We start from the raw sequence: 24,247 nt of genomic DNA on the forward strand, positions 1-24,247 counted from the left end.
TCTACTAAAAGTACAAAAAATTGGCCAGGCGCTGTGGCTCAAGCCTGTAATCCCAGCACTTTGGGAGGCCAAGACGGGCGGATCACAAGGTCAGGAGATGGAGACCATCCTGGCTAACACGGTGAAACCCCGTCTCTACTAAAAAATACAAAAAACTAGCCGGGCGAGGTGGCGGGCGCCTGTAGTCCCAGCTACTCCGGAGGCTGAGGCAGGAGAATGGCGTGAACCCGGGAGGCGGAGCTTGCAGTGAGCTGAGATCCGGCCACTGCACTCCAGCCTGGGCGACAGAGCGAGACCCCGGCCCAAAAAAAAAAAAAAAAAAAAGTATAAAAAATTAGCCGGGTGTGGTGGCAGGTGCCTGTAGTCCCAGCTATTTGGGAGGCTGAGGCAGGAGAATGGCATGAACCCGGGAGGCGGAGCTTGCAGTGAGATGAGATTGCGCCACTGCACTCCAGCCTGGGCAACTGCGTCTCAAAAAAAAAAAAAAGAAAAAGAAAAAAAGAAGCAAAACACAACAATTTCAGTATATTTTCCTGTTTTCACTCTGCTCCTTAAGGTGGTCTTTGTTTCTGAGATGGGTCTCACTATGTTGCCAAGGCTGGAGTGCAGTAGCTATTCACAAGTGGGATCATAGCTCACTACAGCCTTCTGACCTCAAGCAATCCTCCCCTCTCAGCCTCCATAGTCGCTGGGACAACAGGTGCGTGCCACCACATCCGGCAAGATGATCTTTAGAAAGTTCCGAGCTTGGGCTGGCTAATAACACTCACAGCTGGGATACCACGCCAGAGCCCCATTGAAAAGGCCAGGTGCTAGAACAACTAATACTCTCTGTTTGACATATTTCCACTTGGTATTTTTGTAGGGGAAAAAAATGCCAAAAGGTATAAACACCGGTGTTCCAATGCCCAGAACTGTACAGTAGTTAATATATTGTCACCTTTGCTTTGATTACCTTTTTTCTTTAAAATTTTCTAATTAATTAAAAAAAATTGTCATCCTTGGCTGGGCGCGGTGGCTCACACCTGTATTCTCAGCACTTTGGGAGGCTGAGGCGGGCAGATCACCTGAGGTCAGGAGTTCGAGACAGGCCTAGCAAACATGGCGAAACCCCATCTCTACTAAAAATATAAAAATTGGCCGGGCGTGGTGTCGGGGGCGTGTAAACCCGGCTACTCAGGAGGCTGAGGCAGGAGAATCGCTTGAACCCGGGACACAGAGCTTGCAGTGAAATGAGATCACGGCACTGCACTCCAGCCTGGGCAACAAGAGGGAGACTGTCTCAAAAAAAAAAAAAAAAGAAAAAAAGTAAAAGAAAAATTGTCATCCTTGCACAGGCGGCATGCTAATCTTCTCTGTATCATTCCAATTTTGGTATACGTGCTGCCAAAGTGACCACTCGATTACCTATTCCAATATAATGAAACCCCGTCTCTACTAAAAATAAAAAAATAAAAATAAAAAAAATTAGCCGGCTGTGGTGGCGCATGCCTGTAATCCCAGCTACTCAACTAGCTGAGGCAGGAGAATCGCTTGAACCTGGGAGGCGGAAGTTGCAGTGAGCCGAGATCACACCACTGCACTCCAGCCTGAGCGACAGAGTGAGGCTCTGTCTCAAAAAAAAAAAAAAAAGAAAGAAAGAAAAATAAAAAACAAAAGAAATAGAATATTGCAAGTAAAGTTAAAGTCTTCTTTGACTCTTCTCAGTTCCATCACACTCCTTTCTACCCTTTCTTGAAGCAGTAACCATCAGGATATGGTATGTATATCCTTGCAATTAAAAAAAAAACACATATATCCAATAGCCAATATGGTTTTATGTTTTTGTAAAAAACTTACATAAATGACATTATACTATATATATAATCCCTCTAGATAAAGTTACATATAGTGTTAGGCTTTATGTAATAATTTTGAAAACAGGGTCTTACTCTGTCTCCTAGGCTGGGAACTCCTGGGTTTAAGGAATCCTCCTACCTCGGGCTCCCAAAGTGCTGGGATTACAGGTGGCCTAGACTTTATAAAGCTATTATCACCTCTTTCTTCTTTTCTCAACATTATCCTTTTGACGTCTATCTAAACCTGTGGAAACAGATGACCGTCAATCCTTTTAAATGTTATACAGCATTAAATGTTGTGCACATGTGTGAGGCGTGAGTTTAACTCTCGAGCCTCTCCCTAGAAACGGAAATCCAGGGTCACAAGCAATGGGCATTCCCGTTTTACTGTTAGATTCTGCTCTCCCGCGAGAGGTGCTTGGCGTTCCCCTGAGGGTTCTGGGGGAGCTCGGACTTGCGTTCCCAGCAGGCCGGTTCTCGCCCGAGTTGTGACCAATTTGCGTCACTGGGGTTCCCAGCGGACTCAAGTGTGCCCAGGACTGCAGGGAGGACTCCTTGGTTACCGGGGCTCTTTCATCGTGCTGGACTCTTCTAAGGCGCTTGACTGCGCTGATTTGAGCCTTTTTCCGTCTGCATGTCGGCAGGGGCGCCCAGGAAGTCGGGGTCGCTCTAGCTCAACCTTGTTTGGAGTCTTACAGCTTCAGGCCAACACGGGGCTGGGAAGCTGAGCACTTATTCCGTCCGCGTTCGTAAGTAGGGCTGGAAAACGCGCCCAGACTGCAAACAAAATTTCATCATTTTGTTTGTAGGACGCAGCGGCCAAGGCTGCCAACCTATGAAACGCTTTGAGAAGCTGGGCGCTTTGGGAGGCCGAGGCGGGTGGATCCCCTGAAGCCAACCTGGGAGACATAGTAAGATCCTGTCTCTGAAAATTTAAAAAAAAAAAAAAAAAAAAAAAAATTACCCCGGATGTGGTGCGCGCCTGTAGTCCCAGCTAATTGGGAGGCTGAGGCGGGAGGATCGTTCGAGCCTGGGAGTTCGAGACCAGCCTGGGCAACATAGCGAGACTCTCTTTTTTTTTTTTTTTTTTGAGACGGAGTCTCNTGGTGCGCGCCTGTAGTCCCAGCTAATTGGGAGGCTGAGGCGGGAGGATCGTTCGAGCCTGGGAGTTCGAGACCAGCCTGGGCAACATAGCGAGACTCTCCTCTTTTTTTTTTTTTTGAGACGGAGTCTCGCTCTGTCGCCCAGGCTGGAATGCAGTGGCCAGATCTCAGCTCACTGCAAGCTCCGCCTCCCGGGTTTACGCCATTCTCCTGCCTCAGCCTCCCGAGTAGCTGGGACTACAGGCGTCCGCCACCTCGCCCGGCTAGTTTTTTGTATTTTTTAGTAGAGACGGGGTTTCACCGTGTTAGCCAGGATGGTCTTGATCTCCTGACCTCGTGATCCGCCCGTCTCGGCTTCCCAAAGCGCTGGGATTACAGGCGTGAGCCACCGCACCCGGCCGAGACTCTGTCTCTTAAAAAAAAATAAGTAGCCATTTTCCGGGGTGGGGGCATCCCTCTCTGGTTCCTCGCTCTCCAACTGGCCCTGGTCCTGGGGGCGTGAAGGCTGCGATCTGGAGAGACAGAGCCGCGGGCTGACTCTGGAGGCCCAGCCTAGGATCCCTTCATTCATTCATGCGTTCTGTCACTCACCCGTCCTGCGCGCACGCGAGCGCCATCCTAAGCCCCAGGACCCCAAGTACCCCAACCCCACGGGGCACAGACAAGGACAGGCTGGCCAGCGCCCGGAAGCCGCGTGCCTGACCGCGTCTGCCCAAGCGAGTACCGCCTCCCACCCAAGAGGCAGCACGGCCGCGACAGTCCGGCCGCGCCCAACGACTCCCGCCCAGGGGCGCGCCGCCTCCCTGTCAGCGCATGCGCGCCCCCGAGCCCGCCCTGGGCGACGGCGCACGTGGCCCCCACGGGCCGGCATGCGTGCGCGCTCCCGGCTCGCCCTCCCACGCGGTCCATCGCGCCTCCCGCCCCACCCTAAGCGCAGCGCCGGCCGCAGCGGCCGACTGAACCAGGTTGCGTGCGTGCGCGCGCGCACGCGCGGGCCACGTGGGCGGGCGCCGTGCCGTTGCCCCGCCCCTTGTCAACCCCGCCCCCGCCGGCCCCGCCCCTGCCCGCGCGCCGGCGTCGGCTGCGTCTCCGGCGTTTGAATTGCGCTTCCGCCATCTTTCCAGCCTCAGTCGGACGGGCGCGGAGACGCTTCTGGAAGGTAGTGAGACGCGGCGGGCCGGGCAGGGCAGGGCCGGACGGGGACAGGGGCGGCGGCGGCGGGATAGGGGCCGGAGCCGGGGTCAGGGCCGGGGCAGGTGGCGGGCCCAGGGACAGCGGGCGGCTGTGAGTAGGTGGGTGGCGCGGGCCCGGCCGAGCCGGGGCAGGAGACGGGCATGGGGTCGGCGCCCGCCCCCGCGAACCCCCGTTTCATCCTCCGCTCTCATTCCCGTCCCGGTCTCAGTCCCGTCCCTATCCCGACTCCTCCGTCCGCCGTTCCCCGCGCCCCGCCGCCCCGGATGCCGGCCCCGCCCGCCGCCTTCCCGCTCCCAGGCCCGGCCGCCATGGCGCCGCGGGCGGGAGGCCTTTGTGGGGCGGGCACGTGGGGCGCTGGGGGCGCGGGAGCGGGGCCGCCATGGGCTGCGGGGCCGCGCGAGCGCTCGCCTCCGTCCTCTGCCTCCGCAGGAACGCCGCGATGGCTGCGCAGGGAGAGCCCCAGGTCCAGTTCAAAGTAGGTAACCCTGCGGTGCGGGAGGCGGCCGAGTCCGACCGCGTGCGACTCGCGGGTCCCTCCTCCCGCACCCACGATGGCTGTAACGGGGCCCCGCATCCATATGCTTTGTTTTAAGTGAGCCTGTGATGGTTAAAGTTCCATGACTGGGATCTTGAGAGGTGAAGTGTTTTGGGTTTACTTCCAAATGTGTTCTCCAACAGCTTGTATTGGTTGGTGATGGTGGTACTGGAAAAACGACCTTCGTGAAGCGTCATTTGACTGGTGAATTTGAGAAGAAGTATGTAGGTATGTGCAGGAAAACCTTGCTTGTGGAAATACGTGAGAAATGGGTAAATTCATCCACTCAATCACGTCGTTTCCGTTTTAGCCACCTTGGGTGTTGAGGTTCATCCCCTAGTGTTCCACACCAACAGAGGACCTATTAAATTCAATGTATGGGACACAGCCGGCCAGGAGAAATTCGGCGGACTGAGAGATGGCTATTATATCCAAGGTAGGCATTTGTAACTTGCTGAACAGTTTCTGAGAGGTTTTGTGTACTTCAGTTTTCAAGGTTATAGAAAATCAGGTCTGTTCCAACAAATAGTGCTTAATACTGTAATGGGAATTGTGTCATTTCTGGGTTAAAAAAAGACATGTGGACTTCAGGGAGTTGACCACCATTTTGGTGGCAGAGGAGAAAATTTTATGAAAGTTGCATGCTGTGTCATGCTAGGCATGGTTTAGAAAAACCTATGACTTACACTGGAACTTATAAGTCATCTTTAAAACAATAACAGGCTGTTACAGCAGTTTCAGTATTTGAAAACTTAGGTTCTTGTGTGTAGTTTGGTGTGGCGATCAATGAATATTTCTAGTCCATTACAAAGCAACACCAGATACTAGACCAGAGGAGATAGGAGGTCTTAACAAGTGTTATACAAGACTAGCCGATTTCTTGTTAAATTGTTTGTAGTAAGTTGTGCAGAGTATTTTTCCCAAATAGTCTGATTTAAAAATTTCAAGGAAAATGTTCATTGTACCACAAAGAGAGGAATAAACAAAATACTCATCTCTCCTGGAACCTCACGTTGCTAATAACACATTATCTGGAATCATTCCATGCCTTTTGCTCTCCTTGAACGTGTACATATAAACACAAGAATTTCCCCCCCAAAAAATCCTTTAACCAAAAAGTTGTGGTTTCTTGCCTTATTAACTGTACCATAGTTATTCCTGCAGGTGAATATATAGACTTTATCTGGGTTATTTAATTATTTTTTTTGAGACAGGGTCTTGCTTTGTTGCCCAACCTGGAGTGCAGCTTCCGCCTCCTAAGCCTCAGCCTCCTGAGTAGCTGGGACTACAGGCACCTGCCACTATGCCTGACTAATTTTTGTATTTTTTTTTGTAGGGATGGGGATTCACCATGTTGCCCATGCTGGTCTGGAACTCATGAGCTCAGGTGATCCACCCACCTCAGCGTCTCAAAGTGCTGGGATTACAGGCATGAGCCACATCGCTTGGCCTATCTGGAGTTTTTAAGACAGAAATGATATTTCCTAGTATAGTCGGCCATTTAAAGACTTTCTGAAGACTATATTTCCAGGCCCTACCCTCAGAATATGGCAGCTTGGTTCTCCAGAATCTCACTTGGCATTAATTACTTCAGATAGTGTTTTTGGGATGAGGGGAGTATTAATGGTGAAGTTTATCGGGGAGATTTGATAGAATCAGCTCATCTTTCTTAGGAAGAGTTCTGTGTTAATGTTCTTAGAATTGAAAGAGACTTTGAAAGTGAGGGGAGAGATCTAGGTGCCTCGTTGAGGTCTAAGACTATAGTTGAATCCTAGTCTGCGGTTCTTAGCATTCTTCACTTGTGTGGTAAACTGAGTGTACTAATTACCGCAACTGTTTCTTTCAGCCCAGTGTGCCATCATCATGTTTGATGTAACATCGAGAGTTACTTACAAGAATGTGCCTAACTGGCATAGAGATCTGGTGCGAGTGTGTGAAAACATCCCCATTGTGTTGTGTGGTAACAAAGTGGACATTAAGGACAGGAAAGTGAAGGCGAAATCCATTGTCTTCCACCGAAAGAAGAATCTTCAGGTGTGTAAAATTAAAACTTCCTGAGTTATTTTTCTTATCGGAGATAGTATGTAAGACCATGAAATTGACCAGTGTCTATTATATATGGAAATGATTTTTTTTCTCCCAAGATGGAGTCCCGCTCTGTCCCCCAGGCTGGAGTGCAGTGACGCAATCTGGGCTCGCTGCGACCTCCGCCTCCCGGGTTCAAGCAGTTCTCCTGTCTCAGCTCCCCTAGTAGCTGGATTAAAGGCATGTACCACCACGCCTGGCTAATTTTTGTACTTTTTTTTTTTTTTTTTTTTTTTAGTAGAGACGGGGTTTCACCATGTTGGTCAGGCTGATCTCCGACTCCTGACCTTAAGTGATCCACTTGCCTCGGCCTCCTGAAGTGCTGGGATTACAGGCATGAGCCACTGTGCTGGCAGGAAATAATTTTGTATTTTTTATACTATTGTTTTTAAAGAATGATAGAGATGGGGTTTCACTGTTGTCCGGGTTGGTCAACTGAGATACATGTGTGTATTTATATATTCTTTGTTTTTTGAGACAGGGTCTTGCCCTGTTGCCCTGGCGGGAGTGCAGTGTCATGAACATAGCTCACTGCAGCCTTGAACTCCTGGGCTCAAGCAGTCCTCTCACTTCAGCCTTCTGAGTAGCTGGGACCACAGGCATTCAAGACCATGCCCACCTAATTTGTTTTTTTGTAGAGATGGGGTCTTGCTCTGTTGCCCAGGCCTGATCTTGTACTATTGGCCTCAGGCAATCCTCCCACCTCAGCCCTCCCCAAAGTGCTGGGATTACAGGCATGAGCCACCATGCCTTGCCAAGAATCTTAACATTTTCTTGTCTTGCCATGTCCTAGAAAAATCGTCATCTTAATGAATTTTAAAAAGTAAAATTATTTTCTTTTAAACAGTACTACGACATTTCTGCCAAAAGTAACTACAACTTTGAAAAGCCCTTCCTCTGGCTCGCTAGGAAGCTCATTGGAGACCCTAACTTGGAATTTGTTGCCATGCCTGCTCTTGCCCCACCGGAAGTTGTCATGGACCCAGCTTTGGCAGCGCAGTATGAGCACGACTTAGAGGTATTATGGCCACTTTGCTGTCTAGGCTATAACGTTTGACTTGTATATTCCTGGCAGTTTTGATCTGGAGTGTTAAGATTTTTTCATCTCTTCGTCTAGGTTGCTCAGACAACTGCTCTCCCGGATGAGGATGATGACCTGTGAGAATGGAGCTGGAGCCCAGCGTCAGAAGTCTAGTTTTATAGGCAGCTGTCCTGTGATGTCAGCGGTGCAGCGTGTGTGCCACCTCATTATTATCTAGCTAAGCGGAACATGTGCTTCATCTGTGGGATGCTGAAGGAGATGAGTGGGCTTCGGAGTGAATGTGGCAGTTTAAAAAATACCTTCATTGTTTGGACCTGCATATTTAGTTGTTTTGGAACGCAGTTGATTCCTTGAGTTTCAAATATAAGACTGCTACAGTCACATCACAATATTCAGTGGTGAAATCTTGTTTTGTTACTGTCATTCCCATTCCTTTTCGTTTAGAATCAGAATAAAGTTGTATTTCAAATATCTAAGCAAGTGAACTCATCCCTTGTTTATAAATAGCATTTGGAAATCGCTAAAATAGGGAAATTTTATGCCATGTTAATATTTGAATTGCCTTGCTATTATCGCTTAATTTGAAATCTATTGGGTTAATTTCTCCCTATGTCTACTTTTTATTTTTGTACATTTGAGCCATGTCACACAAACTGATTATGGCAGATCAGCAGTATTCTATTTGGTTAGAAGGGTCACATGGTGTAAATATTAGTGCAGTTAAGCTAAAGCAGTGTTTGCTCCACCTTCATTTTGGCTAGGTAGGGTCACCTAGGGAAGAACTTGCTCAAAATTTGTGACCTGTCAGAATAAAAAATAATGTGGTTTGTATATATGAAATAGATATTTTAAGGGTAATACTTTTGTTTTATGGCAAAAGGAATCATGTTTTAATGTAGAACTTCAAACAGGATGGAATATCAGTGGATGGCAGGAGCTTGGGAATTCTTGCTGTTAAGTACAAATTTTGCACTTTTTGAATGTTAGATGCTTAGTGTAAAGTTGATACGCAAGGAAAGTGGTCCATGTTTACCCACGGTTTTCAGGTACTCCCGGACTTTAAAGATGTCTTGGACATTAAGTTCTTAAGCAGTACACACTACACCGTTTGATTATTTTTTTTTTTTCCTCCTAAGGATTTTTTTGTAGGGCAGCACAGCAGAGCAGGACATGGATGAAATACTAGGAATACGCATAGTGGGGCAGTGTGGGGGCTTCTCAGCAATGGAGAACAGTTGGTGAAACCTTTATTTTTATCAAACTAAGCATTTAATCTTGTATATTTTCCACATTTAAAAATGAATTAGGTCTCTATCCTAATTAGGATTTGATCCCATCAACACTATTGTAGCAGTTAGGAATCTTAAGAGCTATTTTTTTTTCATACAATTACTGTAGTCCAGTTTACCAAAGTTTTCTTTAGATGTCTGATTATCTTGAGGTGATTACTTACCTTAAAAGGTATAGAAAGGATCACTTACATATATGGAAAAATGAAACAAGGGTGAAGCTGAATAAAGTTCTACTTACTGTATTAACTGGCAACAGTTGAGTTTCTTAAGATCTGAATTGCTGTGTATGTTACGCTGTATTCAGAACCAGTTTCTAACCAGCCTGTAAGATGGGAAGTTTTTTTCCCATAATTGGGATGAAACCTTTCATTCAGATATTTTGAATTGAAGGTGTATGTGTTGTTTGTAACCTTGTGTAGATTGCAAGTGGTGTTGACATTCTGGATCTTCTATGTAACAGTTGAAATTTGGAAGTGACGTCGCTTACCTGTCTAACATGGTGTGGGAGAGAATTTACAAGTCATTTATTGAAAGAATAATTGTTGCAAAATATATTGCTTCGACTTTGCCTGGATTTTTTGAATCATCTGTAGTATTTGCTTTAGGAAATACTGACTAGTTAGCAGAGATTATTATCTTTTATGTGGGGGGTGGAGTGGGGAAGGGGTCATTTCTCTCCAGATTGTACATATGGGAAAAGTTGGCTCTCCATTTTTTGAAATCTCCTAATGAAAGCTTTATACGAAGTTACTGCACACTAGTAATAGCTTATTCGAGCAAAGTCATTAAGAAAAAGCATAGTTAACGCATGGGTCTTGTGTGGATATAATGTGAAACATTGGTAAATTAGCGGGTAAAATGTTGGAGAGCAGTTTCAGTTTGTGTGAGAGCCAGTTTTTTTTTAAAAAACCCATATAGAATTTTTTTTTTTTTTAATCATAAAATGTCTGGAAAAGATGAGACTCCAAAATAACCTCCAAAGAGGACTGGTTTCCTGGCTAACTGTTCACCTGAAGGAACTCAAGTACAGAGAATTTCTGGTTTCTTCTGCAAAAACAGCAGGAACACAAAAAATTACCCGCTGAGCAAATGGGGTGAGGGTTGGATTCAGCTTTTCTTGCCGGCAAACTGACACATCGTGTATGATGCTTTCTGCCACGTTGGGGCTGTGCAGGGCTGTCCTGCCCAGCAGGATAACGTGAGACTAAGCTCTCCCTGTGTGAGGCAGACCTTGTACTAGGACAGCAGCCATCCTAACTCCCTGCAGCACCTTTTACCCTTGAAGTCGAGGGCATGTTGGGGAGAAACCGAACCTAACCACGGAAACCTTATCTTTAGTTAAGGGGTCAGAGTCCAATTCAAAAAACATCTGATGCATCTCCCCTGCTCCACATTTCCTACAAGGTCTTGCAAGCTCTGGTGACACGTGCATCCTGAGATCACACACCTGTGTGCATACTGCTTTTCAGAACTCCCCCTTACCTCTTCTGAAGTCAGTCCTACCAGTTAATGCTTTACCTCCTTTAGAATTCACTCACTGGTTTTTACCTTAAGTGAGTCAGATGTTCGACTACAGACATCACAGATTGCTCTCAGCCCTAGTCAGCATGGCAAATTTGCGATTGCGACTTTCCCTTCCTAGTCTAATTGCCATGGGGGCAAGGGCCATGTCACTGCTTTTTCATGTCCCTAGTGTTTACTAAATGTTCTATGGGAGCCTGGAGGAACAGAGAACTTGGGGGTTAGAGAGAGGGTGGGATTGATGGAGGTGGGTGGAGAGGAGCTGGGAGAACTTTATACACCATTAGGTCTGACTATTCCGAAGTCATGCTGGTATTTCCTTCCCGAGGTTTGTAGCTTATACTCTCTTTTCAGTTTTTTAGATTAATTTATTTTATTTATTTATTTACTTTTTTAGAGTCTCTCTCTCCCAGGCTGGAGTGCAGTGGCGCGATCTCGGCTCACTGCAACCTCTGCCTCCCGGGTTCAGGCGTTTCTCATGCCTCAGCCTTCTGGGTAGCTGGGACAGGCATGCGCATACACTGTCTTTTATCCATTTATTCTGGCTTGTTTCTTTAGTGTACAGGAGTAGAGAGAGTCAGTGTGGACAGTCGGGAAGCTTGCGGGATGGAACTCAGTTAAAATGGTGCCATCAGCAGGTGTTGGGGCCGTGAGGCTTGAAGTTTAGTCACAGGCATTGGAAAAGGCACCTTGGATTTAGTTGGTTTTCAGTTCCCTACCTTGAAGAAGCAAAATAGAAACCATTCTGTATACATTGGCCTTTGGTAATGTGGACAGTTCAGTCCTCCTGTCCAGTCAGCTGTGCTCAGAGATAGACTGTGCAGTGCTGCAGTGGCTTCGCTCATGAAGCCCTGGCCTGGGGAGACAGGCAGTCGGGTTCCCTGGGATGAGGCTGAGCGCTGCAGCGAGTGGGAGGAGCGACAGCAGGATGAGGCTTTGGGAGCATGGCAGGGGCCTGGTCTGAGACCTGAGAAGGAGGGCAGTGGAGTCCAGGAGAGACCCTGAGGGGGAAGGCCCCCTGGCGAGCAGGCGGGAAGGTGGGGTGCACAGGCGGAGGCTCTCAAGCAGGCGTGTGGTTTTTTATAAGCCGGTTTACAGTTTGGCATTTAGAACACAATGGGACGCCACAGAAGGCTCAAGCGTCATAAGATTTTGGCAACAGGAGTGGGTGCCCAGGGTCCAGGGGCAGCCAGCCTTGCCCCCGCCAAGCCTATGCTCCAGGAAAGGAAGGGTTGCACCGTGGCCACCACAAAGCCTCGTCCAACCCCTCAGCGTACTCATCCATTGAGTGAGCAGCCACTGCTAACGCCAGGCGCTGGCCCCACCCATGCAGGGGGGCTTCTTAACGAGGCAGGAGAAAAGGATCGGGGGCTTCTCCAATAGTAAGTGTGAGGTGTGAGCTGCAGTGCCTAAAGCCACCAATACCTGTGGTCAAGGTCAGTTTCTGGTGACAAAACTATGGATCAGGCCGGGGGTCGAGTGGCTGTGACAAGGTAGCAGCACTGTGACTGCCCCCCAGGCATGAAGGATGGGAACCGAATTGCTAGGAAGCGCAGCTGGAAGCCGGTGGGCAGGGGAGCTGGGTGGGGCAGAGCTGCAGGTCTTGGGGAGAAGTATTTGCTTTTTGCTTCCTCCCTCCCTTGATGTCCGACCTTCTTTTCCCCCACCAAGGGAAGAAGTCGTACAGGCTGGTTATTGACAGTGTGGGGATTGGAGCAGTTAAAACAGACACAGTTGGCACAGTTCCCCCCACCAGAGGTAACTTGTTGACATTTTGTCATATATCCTTTCACATGTTTTCTAAAAAGAGGGGATTATACTATCATGCAGTTTCCTAGCCATTTTTCACTGTTTGTGATGGGCTTTTCTACGTCAGTGAGTTTCACAGCACTGTTCACAATTATCTAGGGATCCAGAGCGCAGCCAGGCCGTCATTTAGTGTGACAGCCACTGTGGTTCTCGTCAGACTGCGTTGCTGTCTCGTCCCACTCGTCTGCATGCCGCTTAGCAGACTGGGTTTAACTCTTGAAGGGAAGTTTATTTCCAGATGTGTAGACCATCCGTGGTCTTTTTCTTCCACGTGCTTCTCAGGCTGTTGTGTTTGTTACTTTTTTTCTCTCTCTCTTTTGAGTCAGAGTCACCCTCTGTCACCCAGGCTAGAGTGCAGTGGTGGGATCTTGGCTCACTGCAGCCTCAACCTCCCAGCCTCAAGCCATCCTCCCACCTCAGCCTCTCGAGTAGCTGGGACTATAGGTGTGTGCCACCACACCCAGCTAATTTTAATTTTTTTTTTTTTTTTTGCAGAGACTGGGTTTCACCATGTTGCCCATGCTGGTCTTGAACTCCTGGGCTCAAGGAATCCTCCCACCTCGGCCTCCCAAAGTGCTGGAATTACAGACGTGAGCCACTGTGCTGGCCACATGTTTGTTACTTTAAACTTCTGAGGGTGTGTCCTGCTTTATAAACTCCTAATAGATGGAAAACCAAACTTACTTTGAAATTAAACTCTCTGGGGGTGTGTGTGTGTCTGTGTGTGTGTCTTTGTGTATCTGTGTGTCTTTGTGTGTCTGTGTGTGTCTCTGGGTGTGTGTGTATGTCTGTGTCTCTGGGTATGTCTGTGTGTATGTGTCTGTGTGTGTGTGTCTCTGGGTGTGTGTGTCTGTCAGTGTGTGTGTCTGTGTGTGTCTCTGGGTGTGTGTGTATGTGTGTCTCTGGGTGTGTGTGTATGTCTGTGTCTCTGGGTATGTCTGTGTGTGTCTGTGTGTGTGTGTGTCTCTGGGTGTGTGTGTGTCTCTGTGTCAGTGTGTGTATGTGTCTGTGTGTGTCTCTGGGTGTATGTGTCTGTGTCTCCTGTGTGTGTCTCTGGGTGTGTGTGTATGTCTGTGTCTCTGGGTGTGTGTGTATGTGTGTGTCTCTGGGTATGTCTGTGTGTCTGTGTGTGTGTGTCTCTGGGTGTGTATGTCTGTGTCTCTGGGTATGTCTGTGTGTATGTGTCTGTGTGTGTGTCTCTGGGTGTGTGTGTATGTCTGTGTCTCTGGGTGTGTATGTGTCTGTGTGTCTGTGTGCGTGTCTCTGTGCGTTTCAGTTTGTTGATTTTCGCCATGTGAGCTTCCGCTTTGCATTCCCAGCACTGGACATGGGCGAGAGGCGGAAGTCCTAACATGCTGAATTACACACATTTTATTACATGGTTCCCTTCATGCGATTTAATCTATAAATTCACATTTACGGTCATGCCCAGGGGCTCACGCCTGTAATCCCAGCACTTTGGGAGGCTGAGGCAGGAGGATTACTTGAACCTAGGAGTTTGAGACCAGCCTGGGCAACGTAATGAGACCCCATTTCTAATTTTTTAGAAGTAAAAAAAAATTTTATTGAAAAAATTCACACTTATGTTTTCAGAGATGTGCAAGGTCAGTGTATGCTCTTCTCCCTTCTCACATATTCATATTCTGTGATGCTCCAATTTGGAGCTCAGAAAATATTGATTGACAATATTGAATTTGGACTTACAAGAACAAAATCTGGGGGAAAATAGTGTTAGCCAAAGGAAAATGTCATAATGAGGAGCAAACTGAAAGCTTAAATTGCAGAAATAAAAAGCACATAATGGTCCAGATCCCAGGAGGCCCAAATATGAGAATACATTAGAGATCAATTCATTAGAGATGGGGTCTTACTTTGTCGTCCAGGCTGGAGTGCCATGGCCTCATCGTGATCATAGTTCACTGCAGTCTCGACCTCCTGGGCTCAAGCCATCCTCCAGCCTCCCAAGTAACTGGGACTACAGGCGTGCACTGGCGCACCTGTCTTTCTTGCTTTCTTTTTTATATGGATTTCTCACCTCCAGGTACTCCTGAGAACGCCTCCTGCATCTGTGGATCTGCGTGGTGTCCATCACTGATCTCACCTCTAGGTACTCCCGAGAGCGCTTCCTCCGTCTGTGGATCCGTGGTCTCCATCACTGATCTCACTTCTAGGTACTCCCGAGAACGCCTCCTCAGTCTGTGGATCCGTGGTCTCCATCACTGATGTCACCTCTAGGGGCTCTCAAGAACGCCTCCTCCATCTGTGGATCTGCATGGTCTCCCTCACTGATCTCACCTCTAGGTACTCCCGAGAATGCTTCCTCTGTCTGTGGATCCACGTGGTCTCCATCACTGATCTCACCTCTAGATACTCCCGAGAACGCCTCCTCCGTCTGTGGATCTGCATGGTCTCCATCACTGATCTCACCTCCAGGTACTCCCGAGAATGCCTCCACCGTCTGTGGATCTGCATGGTCTCCATCACTGATCTTACCTCTAGGTGCTCCCAAGAACGCCTCCTCCATCTGTGGATCTGCGTGGTGTCCATCACTGATCTCACCTCTAGGTGCTCCCGAGAACGCCTCCTCCGTCTGTGGATCTGTGTGGTGTCCATCACTGATCTCACCTCTAGGTACTCCCGAGAGCGCCTCCTCTGTCACTGTGGATCTGTGTAGTTCGCATCACTGAGATGTGTCGCGTCATTTCTGTCTTCCTGCTGTGCGTTCCTTTGGCTGCAGTATACAAATTGCATAAATCCACTGCCTTTCACACCCGCAAATAGCTTCCTAGGGCCACCATAATAAATTACTACACGCTGGGTGGCTTAGAACAATTTTATCCGTCAGCCTCCCAGAGGCCACACGTCTGAAATCAAGGTGTCAGCAGGGCAGTGCTCCCTGTGAAGGATCCAGCGAGAACCTTTTCCACGGTGTTCTCCTAGGTCCTGGTGTTGCCGGCAACCCTTGCTGACCCTCCGCTGGCAGACCCATGGCTCCCACCTCTGCCTCTGTCATCACAGGGCCGTCTCCCTGTGTGTGTGTCTGTCTCTGTGTCGCGTCTCCTCTTCTAGTAAGAAACCAGGAATACCCACCCACATGCTGGCACAGTGCTCCACACCTGTAATCCTAGGTCTTTGGGAGGCCAAGGCAGGCAGATCACTTGAGGCCAGAAGTTTGAGACCAGCCTGGGCAACCTGGCAACACCTCTTCTCTACAAAAAACAAAAGAATTAGCCAGGTGTGGTGACTTACATCTGTAGTCCCAGCTACTGAGGAGGCTGAGGTGGGAGGATCACTTGCAGTGAGCCATGATTGCATCAGTGTACTCCCACCTGGGTGACAAAGCAAGACCCTGTCTCAAAAAACACTGAACCACAACTTCAGGATGGCCTCATCTTAACCAATTACATCTACAATGACCATCTTTCTGAATAAAGTCACATTTTGAGATTAAAGGGGTTGGGACTTGAACATGTCCTTCTGCGGGACACAGTTGAACCTACAGTTGTGGTGAGTGAGTGTCTCCAGGCTTTTGATCTCCAGAAGTGTGTTACTACATTCTCCTTTCTGTCTTGTGTTGTACATGTGCAAGAGTTTCTCTTGGCTGGACACACACAGGCATACATGGAATTGAATGGCTGGATCAAAAAGACATTTACAACATGTGCTCAGCAAAGGAATGTTACAAAATGTTCCCTAATTTGTAACATCTCTTTTCACTTAAAGTCTTCCTGATTCACAAACATTGTTAATTTTAACATGGTTCAACTTATTGATACTTCTTTTAGTTCATGTTTCTACGTTTAAAATATCCTTTCCTATCCATAGTTGAAAAGATATTCACTTACATTTTATTTTTTTATTTTATTTTGAGATGGAGTTTCACTCTATTGCCCAGGCTGGAGTACAATGGCGTGATCTCGGTTCACTGCAACCTCTGCCTCCCGGGTTCAAGAGATTCTCCTGCCTCAGCCTCCCAAGTGGCTGGGATTACAGGCATGTACCACCATATCTGGCGAATTTTTGTATTTTTAGTAGAGACAGGGTTTCTCCATGTTGGTCAGGCTGGTCTCGAACTCCCAACCTCAGGTGATCCGCCCACCTCGGCTTCCCAAAGTGCTGGGATTACTGGTGTGAGCCACCGCGCCCAGCCTTTCACTTACATTTTATACTAGGAATTTTTAAGTTTTATTTTTGACAGATGAAACTTGATCCATCAGGAGCTGCTTTTTGCATATAGTGTAAGATAGGGATTTTCTTTTCTTTTTTTTGAGACAGAATTTCATTCTTTCACCCAGGCTGGAGTGCAGTGGCGTGATCAAGGCTCACTGCAGCCTTCCCCCTGAGTCTCAAGCAATCTTCCTGCCTCAGTCTCTCAAGTAGCTGGGACTACTGATGTGCACCACCATGCCTGGCTAATTTTTTTTGTTTTTTTTTTGTTTGTTTTTTTTTTTTTTTTTTGTAGACATGGGGTTTCACTGTGTTGTCAGGCTGGGCTCAAGTGATCTGCTCACCCCGGCCTCCCAAAGTACTGGGATTACAGGTGTGCACCACCGTGCCCAGCTGTAGATAGGGGTTTGATTTTGTCTTTTCTTTGTGGATGACCAGTTTTTCCAGTTCCAGCTAATGAATGATTCCTTCTCCTGTGCTGATCTGACATGCCGTCAGTCCCATGGTCACATCCACAATATGACTCTGTTGCTGGCCTCCCTGTTCGCTTCCATTGGTCAGCATGCCTTTTCCTGGGCCAGTATCACACTATCTTAATTAATTACTATAGGCTGGGCTCAGTGGCTCACGCCTGTAATCCCAGCACTTTGGGAGGCCAAGGTAGGTGGATCACTTGAGGTCAGGAGTTTGAGACCAGCCTGGCCAACATGGTGAAACTCTGTCTCTACTACAAATACAAAAATTAGCTAGGCATGGTGGCACATGCCTGTAATCCCAGCTACTTGGGAGGCTGAGGCAGGAGAATCGCTTGAACCTGGAAGACAGAAGTTGCAGTGAGCCGAGACTGTGCCATTGCACTCCAGGCTAGGCAACAAGAAAGAAACTCTGTCTCAAAAAAAGAAAAAAATGTACTACAGCTTGGTAAGTGCTTATATTTGATAAACTAAGTCCTATCTCTGTTCTTAAGAAGAGTTTTGGCTATGTTCGATGCTTCCATGAAAATTCCACAAAAAAACACTAGGAATTTTGATTGGAATCACACGGAATATACAACTATTTTTGGGAAGTTGACATATTTCCTAGGATGAACTTTGAGGAGCCAGGTTAGCAGGTCAAAGACTGTATGAACACGGGGACTTTTGACAGGCATCGTCCAGTTGCTTTTCGCTGGTTGTACTAAGCTACAGATGGGCAAGAACTTGGCCAGCTCACCTTTATGTCTTGAGCTCCTAGCTCAGTGCCTGAAACACTTATCAAACCAGCAATGTCTCTTATGGCAGCTGCACCCCAACTTCTCCAGTGTAATTTTGTTTTATTTTTTATTTTTGTTTTTATTTTTTTGAGATGGAGTTCCTCTCTGTTGCCCAGGCTGGAGTGCAGTGGCATGATCTCGGCTCACTACAACCTCTACCTCCCAGCATTATAACAGGGATACATTATAACATTATAACAGGAATCGCTCCCAGGCAGCGATTCTCCTGCCTCAGCCTCCTGAGTAGCTAGGATTACAGGTGCCCACCAACAAGCCCAGCTAAGTTTTGTATTTTTAGTAGAGACGGGTTTCACTATGTTGGTCAGGCTGGTCTTGAACTCCTGACCTCAGGTGATCCTCCCACCCTGGCTTCCCAAAGTGCTGGGATTACAGGCGTGAGCCACCACACCCAACCTCTAGTATAATTTTGAAATGTATAACTACTTTTTATCATGAATATCTCTAAACATAACCAGAAGAAAACAGCACCTTCTATTGGAATGGTGAAAATTCAGGACATAGACAACACGAAATGCTGGCAAGGATGTGGAGCAACAGGAACGCTCCTTCATTGCTGATGGGAATGCAAATGGTGCAGCCACTTTGGAAGACAGTTTGGCAGTTTCTTACAAAACTAAACAGTATCTTACCATATGATTCCTCAATCCTGTTCCTTGGTATTTACCCAAATGAGCTGAAAGCTTAGGTCCTCACAAAACCTCCACCTGGATGTTTATAGCTGCTTTCTTCATAAATGCCAAAGCTTGGAAGCACCCAAGATGTCCTCCAGTAGGTGAAAGAATAAGCTGTGGTGCATCTGGAAATGGAATATTATTCAGCACTGAAAAGAACTGAGCCGTCAAGCCATGGAAAGACATGGGAGAAAAATGCACTTCACTAAGTGAAATATTCTGAAAAGGTCACAATACCAACTATATGACATTCCAGAAAAGCCAAACCACGGAGACACTATAAAGGTCAGTCATTAGGGTGTGGGTAGGATGAGCGGGTGTCATGCAGAGGATTTTTAGGGCAATGTATAGCATTATAACAGGGATACATGTCATTTCACATTTGCCAAACCCCACAAAATGTGCACCACCAGACTGAACCGCAGTGTGAACTGTGGGCGATAATGGTGCGTCACCGTGAGTTCATCAGTTGTAACAAATGGACCACTCTAGGGGGATGCTGATATGGAGGAGGCTGTGCATATGTGGGGCATAGCGGGTATTCTCACCCAATTTTGCTGTGAACCTAAAACCGCTCTAAAAAAGTCTATTTAAGTAAAGCAACAACAGAATAAGATTTAAGTATAAATAAGTCTGTTATAAAATAGAGAACATCCATCAGTGGATAAAAGTTAAGATTATTTTGTTGATCAATTTATAAGTGAAGTGACTGACAAAACTTGTTTTTTTGAGCTCAGGTTAAAGCTATCTCAGAAACAAGTAGTGGAGTTGCCAGTCTCCAAAATAAGCCATGTGAGTAGAGAGCAAATTGTTAATAACTTCAGCATTTCTGTGCATAGAACCAGGGAAGTAATGTCTTTAAATATATCTGCATCTTGAAATATCTGCCACTAATTTAGGCACATTGAAATTGCTGCATTAAACTACTGAACTATCACAGAAGCCTCTGCAACCTTTATTCTGAGTTTTCTGATCCTATTTATAGCAGAGGATCAGAAAAAAAAAATGTATTACTATCTGGTGTACTAGGTGACCGTGACAGTGATGTATGTCTGGTGTAATAGGTGACCATGATGGTGATGGGTGACTGTGACAGTGATGTGTGTCTCATGTAATAGGTGACCATGATGGTGATGGGTGACCGTGGCAGTGATGTGTGTCTAGTGTAACAGTTGACCATGATGGTGATAGGTGATGGTGACAGTGATGTCGTCTGGTGTAATAGGTGACCGTGATGGTGACAGGTGACCGTGACAATGATGTATGTCTGATGTAACAGTTAACCATGATGGTTACAGGAGAAAGTTGTACTGTCTATTTCCACAGGAACATCTGTAGAGCATGTTTGGCTAATGTTTCTCTTAATGCACACTGGAACCACGCCATGCTGTTTTCCCTGCCCCCACCTGACAGCACAGTACCCGGCACACAGGACTTAGTCAATAAAACGTTGAATTAAAAAAAAATTAACCATTTTAAGTGTACGATTCAGTGACGTTTAGTACAGCCACAGTGTTGTGCGAACACAACTATCTAATTCCAGGACATTTGCTTCACCCCCAAAGGAAACCCCATACTCATTGGGGTACTCCTGTGTCCCCCTTTCTCCTGTGTCCCCCTTTCTCCTGCCCCTGGCAACCATGAATCTGCTTTCTGTTTTTTTTTTGTTTTTTTTTTTTGAGATGGAGTCTTGCTCTGTCGCCCAGGCTGGAGTGCAGTGGCGCAATCTCGGCTCACTGCAACCTTCGCTTCCTGGGTTCACGCCGTTCTCCTGCCTCAGCCTCCTGAGTAGCTGGGACTATAGGCGCTTGCCCCTACGCCCGGCTAATTTTTTGTATTCTTTACTAGAGACGGGGTTTCACTGTGTTAGCCAGGATGGTCTCGATCTCCTGACTTCGTGATCCGCCTGCCTCGGCCTCCTAAAGTGCTGGGATTGTAGGCGTGAGCCGCCGCGCCCGGCCTGCTTTCTGTTTTTATGGACTGGCTTATTCTAGACATTTCATAAAAACGGATTCTTGCCATGTGGAGGCTTTTGTGTCTGGCTTCGTTCATCAGCATAATGTTTTCAAGATTCATTCACGTTGTAGATGAATCAGTACTTCGTTTCTTTTTTTAAATTTTTAATTCTTTTTTTTTTTTTTTTGAGACGGAGTCTCGCTGTCACCCAGGCTGGAGTGCAGTGGCCGGATCTCAGCTCACTGCAAGCTCCACCTCCTGGGTTCACACCATTCTCCTGCCTCAGCCTCCCGAGTAGCTGAGACTACAGGCGCCCGCCACCTCGCCCGGCTAGTTTTTTGTATTTTTTTAATAGAGACGGGGTTTCACCGTGTTAGCCAGGATGGTCTCGATCTCCTGACCTCGTGATCCGCCCGTCTCAGCCTCCCAAAGTGCTGGGATTACAGGCTTGAGCCACTGCGCCCAGCAATTCTTTTTATTTTTAATTTTTTGCAGAGACACAGGTCTCACCATGTTGCCCAATGAACTCCTGGCCTCAAGCAATCCTCCCACCTTGGCCTCCCAAAGTGCTGGGATTACAGATATGAGCCACCGTGCACTTTTTTAATTTTTAATTTTTTTTTTTGTGCCCAGGAGGCAAAACAATTTTATTTCACAGTTGTCTTTAAAATCACAAAGATACCTTTTCTTCATATATGAACATTAGTACAGATACCTATACTTTTTAGAAAATGATTATACAGACCCTCTCAAAGAAAAATGTATTCTGTGATATGGTTTCAGCGAGGTTGCTTGGAAAACTCTCACATCTGGACTGATTCCTAAAACATAGCATTCCACCACTCTGCAAATTTTGGTTCAAAATATAGATGATTGTCATCAGTATGTGGTGCCTGCATTCTTACATATTTGATAATACATATATAGGCTGGCTTATCACCTAACATTCCATTGGTTTATCAGCCTTTTCTGCAGGTTTATCAGCAGGTTGAGCAGCTGTGCCTTTCTCTGTGGCCTTTCTTCAAGACCTTCCAGGAATGGACACATATCATCATCATCATAGATTGTAAACTCCAAAGTCTTTACCAGCAATTCCAATGGAAACATTATTTTAGCCGGGTCCTGTTCTGCAGGAAGTGTCTCTCTTTTTTTTTTTTTTTTTTTTTTTGAGACAGAGTCTCGCTCTGTCACCCAGGCTGGAGTGCAGTGGCATGATCTTGGCTTACTGAAATCTCTACTTCCCGGGTTCAAGCAATTGTCCTGCCTCAGCACCCACTAGTAGCTGGGATGACAGGCACATGCCACCATGACCGGCTAATATTTTTTGTATTTTTAATAGAGGTGGGGTTTCACCATGTTGGCCAGGCTAGTCTCGAACTCCTGACCTTGGATGATCCACCTGCCTCAGCCTCCCAAAGTGTTGGAATTACAGGCGTGAGCCACCGTGCCCAGTCGGAAGTGTCTCTCTTAAGGCACGCAGACCATGTTTAGCCAGTTCCTTTAAATTGCACTTCATAAATTCAGACATATGTCTCTCCAAGTAAGCACGAGCGGACTGAAAACAGGCTCCAATGGACATTAGCTCTGCAGTCAAAATCGTTACCAGATGGACAGGTTTGGAAAATGTGAGGGCCTGCAGCATCATCACCAGCGATAAGCAGCCCAGCACCATATGGTCTCAGGCCGTATCGCAGTGTTGGTATCTGGGTTTGGTTTCCAATTAAAGATACAAGACGAGACACTGGAAGGGGTCTATCAAATACAAATCTGGAATCCAAACACTCCTGGTGCATAAAATTACATAACTGTCAGCCCAGGTTGGTCTCGAACTCTCAAGCTCAAGCAATCCACCCACCTCGGCTTCCCGAAGTGCTGGGTTTACAGGTGTGAGCCACCGCGCCTGGCCCAGTTCTACACCTTTTTTTTTTTTTTTTTTTTTTTTGAGAAGGAGTCTCGCTCTGTCACCCAGGCTGGAGTGCAGTGACGCGATCTTGGCTCATTGCAAGCTCCACCTCCCGGGTTCACGCCATTCTCCTGCCTCAGCCTCCCAAGTAGCTGGGACTACAGGCGCCCACCGCCACGCCTGGCTAATTTTTTTTTTTTTGCGTTTTTTAGTAGAGACAGGGTTTCACCGTGTTAGCCAGGATGGTCTCCATCTCCTGACCTCGTGATCCACCCACCTTGGCCTCCCAAAGTGCTGGGATTACAGGCGTGAGGCACCGCGCCCGACCTACTTTTAATATGCTCTCCATATGCCTCCTTTGAATCCTTGCTGAAATTGATATGTAACAAAATTCAGTAATGTGCACAAATGTTTTTTTCTTCATTTTGATAGTTGGACTGTATTGACATTGTCAGAACCCATAGCTGTCACATGACATCACTCTCTCCTATAGGCATTCGTCCTAATTCTGCAAGGAGATGTATATTCCGTTCTAACCAGTAGTCCCCGGTGTCTCTCCAGTCATTTAGACGGTCTGAAGCAACATGGGCTTAGCCACTTGGGGTTAATTTTCCTAGATATTGTGCCCTTTCAATACCTAATTTCAAGTCTTTTTTCATTTCAGGAAACACTTCTCAAAATATACTTTTTTTTTTTAGATGGAGTCTCACTCTGTCCCCAGGCTGGAGTGCAGTGGGGTGATCTCAGCTCACTGCAACCTCTGCCTCCCAGGTTCAAGCGATTCTCCTGCCTCAGCCTCCTAAGTAGCTAGGATTACAGGCATGCACCACCACGCCTGGCTAATTTTTGTGTGAGTGTATTTTTTTTTTTTCAGTAGATACGGGGTTTCACTATGTTGGTCAGTCTGGTCTCGAACTCCTGACCTCAAGGGATCCACCTGTCTTGGCCCCCCAAAGTGTTGGGATTGCAGGCATGAGCCATCACGCCAGGCCCAAATATACGTTTTAATATTATTTTGTATTACTGCCTTGGTTTTCCTCTTCAGCAACTCATATTAAATTTATATTAGATCTTCTTTTCTGATCTTCTATACTTATTCCTCATTTTGAATTGGTTTCATCTTGTCATTTATTTTTAACTTCAATTTTATGGAGGTTTAATTGAAGTACACTAAAGCGCAGATATTGTTGATGTAGCCTTTGTTTTTGTCATGCATGTGGAGTTTCACATCCATAACACTCAAGGTAGCAGCTATTTCTATGACCCCCAAAAGTTTCTAGTGCCCGTCTCTATCCATCCCTACCTCCACTACCCATCCCTACCTCCACTATCCATCCCTACCTCCACTACCCATCCCTACCTCCACTACCCATCCCTACCTCCACTATCCATCCCTACCTCCACTACCCATCCCTCCCTCCACTATCCATCCCTCCCTCCACTATCCATCCCTCCCTCCACTATCCATCCCTACCTCCACTACCCATCCCTACCTCCACTACCCATCCCTACCTCCACTACCCATCCCTCCCTCCACGCCATCCCCAGGATGTGTTTTCTCATCGGTTTTTCATACCCAGGATCTGGTTTCTGTCATTATATGCTAGTTTTCATGTTCCAGAAATTTATACAAATAGAATCATACAGTGTATTCTATTTTTCTTTTCTTTTCTTTTTTTTTTTTTTTTGAGACAAAGTCTCACTGTCACCCAGGCTGGAGTGCAGTGGCGTGATCTCAGCTCACTGCAACCTCTGCCTCCCAGGTTCAAGCCATTATCCTGCCTCAGCCTCCAGAGTAGCTGGGATTACAGGTGCCCACCACCACAACCGGCTAAGTTTTAAAATTTTTACTACAGAC

At 46.9% G+C, this 24,247-nt stretch overlaps 1 protein-coding gene, 1 non-coding gene and 1 pseudogene across 6 annotated transcripts; 1 reads left to right on the forward strand and 2 right to left on the reverse strand.

Moving 5' to 3' along the window:
• Positions 1–1,292: 1,292 nt before the first annotated feature.
• On the reverse strand, positions 1,293–1,399 carry LOC112635618. The gene has a single exon (XR_003121963.1). It is a non-coding gene; the product is annotated as a U6 spliceosomal RNA (small nuclear RNA).
• A 2,568-nt stretch (positions 1,400–3,967) lies between these two features.
• On the forward strand, positions 3,968–9,663 carry RAN (RAN, member RAS oncogene family). 5 transcript variants are annotated; one of them, XM_025402001.1, is made up of 7 exons: positions 3,997–4,100; positions 4,565–4,610; positions 4,814–4,898; positions 4,981–5,106; positions 6,517–6,704; positions 7,603–7,773; positions 7,873–9,663. In XM_025402001.1, the coding sequence occupies exons 2-7, from the start codon at positions 4,575–4,577 to the stop codon at positions 7,915–7,917; spliced, it is 651 nt and encodes a 216-aa protein (XP_025257786.1). In that variant the 5' UTR covers positions 3,997–4,100; positions 4,565–4,574; the 3' UTR covers positions 7,918–9,663. The 5 variants fall into 5 exon arrangements, with proteins under 5 accessions (XP_025257789.1, XP_025257786.1, XP_025257785.1 ...); XM_025402004.1 differs by lacking the exon at positions 4,565–4,610 and having other exon boundaries at positions 3,968–4,100; positions 4,814–4,890; XM_025402000.1 differs by having other exon boundaries at positions 4,049–4,610.
• Positions 9,664–21,426: 11,763 nt separating this feature from the next.
• On the reverse strand, positions 21,427–23,931 carry LOC112634974 (annotated as a pseudogene).
• Positions 23,932–24,247: the final 316 nt, after the last annotated feature.

Source organism: Theropithecus gelada, chromosome 11 (genome assembly GCF_003255815.1).
Source record: "Theropithecus gelada isolate Dixy chromosome 11, Tgel_1.0, whole genome shotgun sequence".
NCBI lineage: Eukaryota > Metazoa > Chordata > Mammalia > Primates > Cercopithecidae > Theropithecus > Theropithecus gelada.